The 2,182-nt window shown below is 46.6% G+C and overlaps 1 protein-coding gene across 1 annotated transcript in view; it reads right to left on the minus strand.

Moving 5' to 3' along the window:
* The window catches only part of sars1 (seryl-tRNA synthetase 1), a 7,944-nt gene that overhangs the window by 2,931 nt on the left and 2,831 nt on the right, over positions 1-2,182 (minus strand). The window contains exons 5-8 of the mRNA XM_032519785.1: positions 1,804-1,947; positions 1,540-1,695; positions 826-1,047; positions 445-574 (exon numbers count right to left, since the gene is read on the minus strand). Coding sequence (XP_032375676.1) covers positions 445-574; positions 826-1,047; positions 1,540-1,695; positions 1,804-1,947 — 652 coding nt within the window. The remainder of the gene's footprint in view (positions 1-444; positions 575-825; positions 1,048-1,539; positions 1,696-1,803; positions 1,948-2,182) is intronic.

The following is a 2,182-nucleotide window of genomic DNA, read 5'->3' on the forward strand; positions in this document are numbered from 1 at the left end:
ATCCACATTACTGATGATTATTTCTCAAAAATCTCAATGTGTACACATTTTGTGAAAGCACCAATAGTCAACACTACAACACCGTTGTGTTATTGGTATTTGGCCAAAAATATTGCGATATCTGATTTTCTCCATATCACCCAGCCCTATTTCACAGTATGTAAACGTAGTTTCTTTTCCCATGTGACAGTAAACACGCCATTACAAAACAAAGAAAAAAAAAAGAGAAAAATATTGATATTGATTTGATTTTGAATCCACAGAGCTTGAACCGCGATACGAATGTGAATCGATTTTCACTTTACTTCATTTCTACAGTTGTTCTTCCCTTTGCAGTTCCCGGGGCTTACCACTTGTGTCACTGTTTGATCGGAGAGGATTTACAGTCAGAGCTTTCCGTTGGGCATGACAGTTTGTTTCCAACAGCTTCAGTGTCTGACCTACCGGAGACGATGTTGACGATGCGATAGGGAATTCCAAGAGACTGGTAGAACTCTTCTGCCGTCCCGATCATCTCATCAAACATCTCCCAAGACTTGCCGTCATGTGGGGAGGCGTAGACGAACTGCTCAATCTACAAAGAAAAACACAAGATCATTACATTGTTCATTTGTATTTTCTTACAAAATCCCAAAACAAAAGAGGGTAAATCAATTATGTATCCCAAATCCTGAAGTCAAATTTCCTTGCATATTACTGTTACTTTAGTGTGTGCCTGCCAAACACTTTTGGGATAATTTAAATGATGATAAGTTATGACAAAAAATGGCTGTGTACTTATTAGAATGTTGGATTTCACTGTCAATGAAATGTCCCACAACTGACCTTCTCAAACTGGTGCACCCTGAAGATCCCGCGGGTGTCTCGGCCATGGGAGCCCACTTCCTGTCTGAAGCAGGTGGAGAAGCCGGCGTAGCGGATGGGCAGGTCCTCGGGTTTGAGCCACTCGTCCCTCAGGAAGGCTGCGATGGGCTGCTCCGAGGTGGCGATGAGGTACTTCTCATCTATGGAGCTGTCGTCCGACTTCTCACTGCTCTTACCGATGACCTGGAGTAAACACATACAGGGTTAGAGGGGGAGGAGTCGGGCCAGTCCACACAGGATTCCGGGATGGGAATAAAAACTTTCTTGTTTATTTCAAAAGTGCGAGACAAAACTCGGACGGAGAAATTGGACGGAGAGTCTAGCTAGGGGACTCAATTTAACATACAGAGACCTGAGGACCAGTCAACCATAGTCCTCATAACTCCAGCGGAGTTTAAAATTCCAACACAAACAAAGCTGAATATGACGGACACCGGCGAAAAAGGAGTAGGCTACATCACTGACGTTTCGTTTCCCGAAATGTTCAGGTGCCACCTGGAATTCCGCCGGATATCCCTAATTTCCTTTGGACTGTCTGTCCAATCTGAGTTTTCTGACACACAACTAAAACAACCTTTGAACGTACGCATACTCCACCAAGACGAGCTCGTCTGCTCAGTCCGGAGCTTAGCGATCCATGACAACCTTGCTAAGTTAAAAACAAGTTAGCAGTACCTTGTAGAGCTCGTCGTCAAACTGACTGAGCTGGGCGACTTCCTGCATGACCTCTTTCCTCATGAAGAAGGGTGTGTAGAGCATGGTGTAGTTCTTGCTGTGGAGGATCCTTAAGGCGTAAGTGATCAGAGCCTGCTCCAGGAACACCAGCGGCCCCTGAACACAACGGAGGAGAGGGAAACGTCTTAACAGCTGGTTTGTCTGCGTCTGCAGCGGCTTGCTCCTTTATGTCCTGCATGTGTTGGACACTATATTCCAGCTCACCTTCAGAAAGTAACCTCTGCTCCCAGCCACAACAGCTCCCCTCTCTCCATCAAAGCCATCGATCATGACCACCAAATCCACATGGGAGTACTTCTTCTGGGCGCTGCAGTCGCCCCAGGTCCGCTCCACCTTGTTGTCTGCATCCTGTCAGAAGGACACGATAGGACGCCTCGCATTAGGACAATTAATCGACTGATAGAATGTCAACCTGCAACAATTCAGATAATTGTTTAAATGAGTCTTTTATCAAACAATAACGCCGAGCGCCTGGGCGGCTCGCCTGGTGGAAGCGCGTCCATGTGTAAAAGGTTTGCTCCTCAGCGCAGCGACCGCGGGTTTGACTCCAACCTGCAGCCCTTTACTGCATGTTGTCCCCCCC

This window comes from Etheostoma spectabile, chromosome 7 (assembly GCF_008692095.1).
Source record: "Etheostoma spectabile isolate EspeVRDwgs_2016 chromosome 7, UIUC_Espe_1.0, whole genome shotgun sequence".
NCBI classification, from domain to species: Eukaryota; Metazoa; Chordata; class Actinopteri; order Perciformes; family Percidae; genus Etheostoma; species Etheostoma spectabile.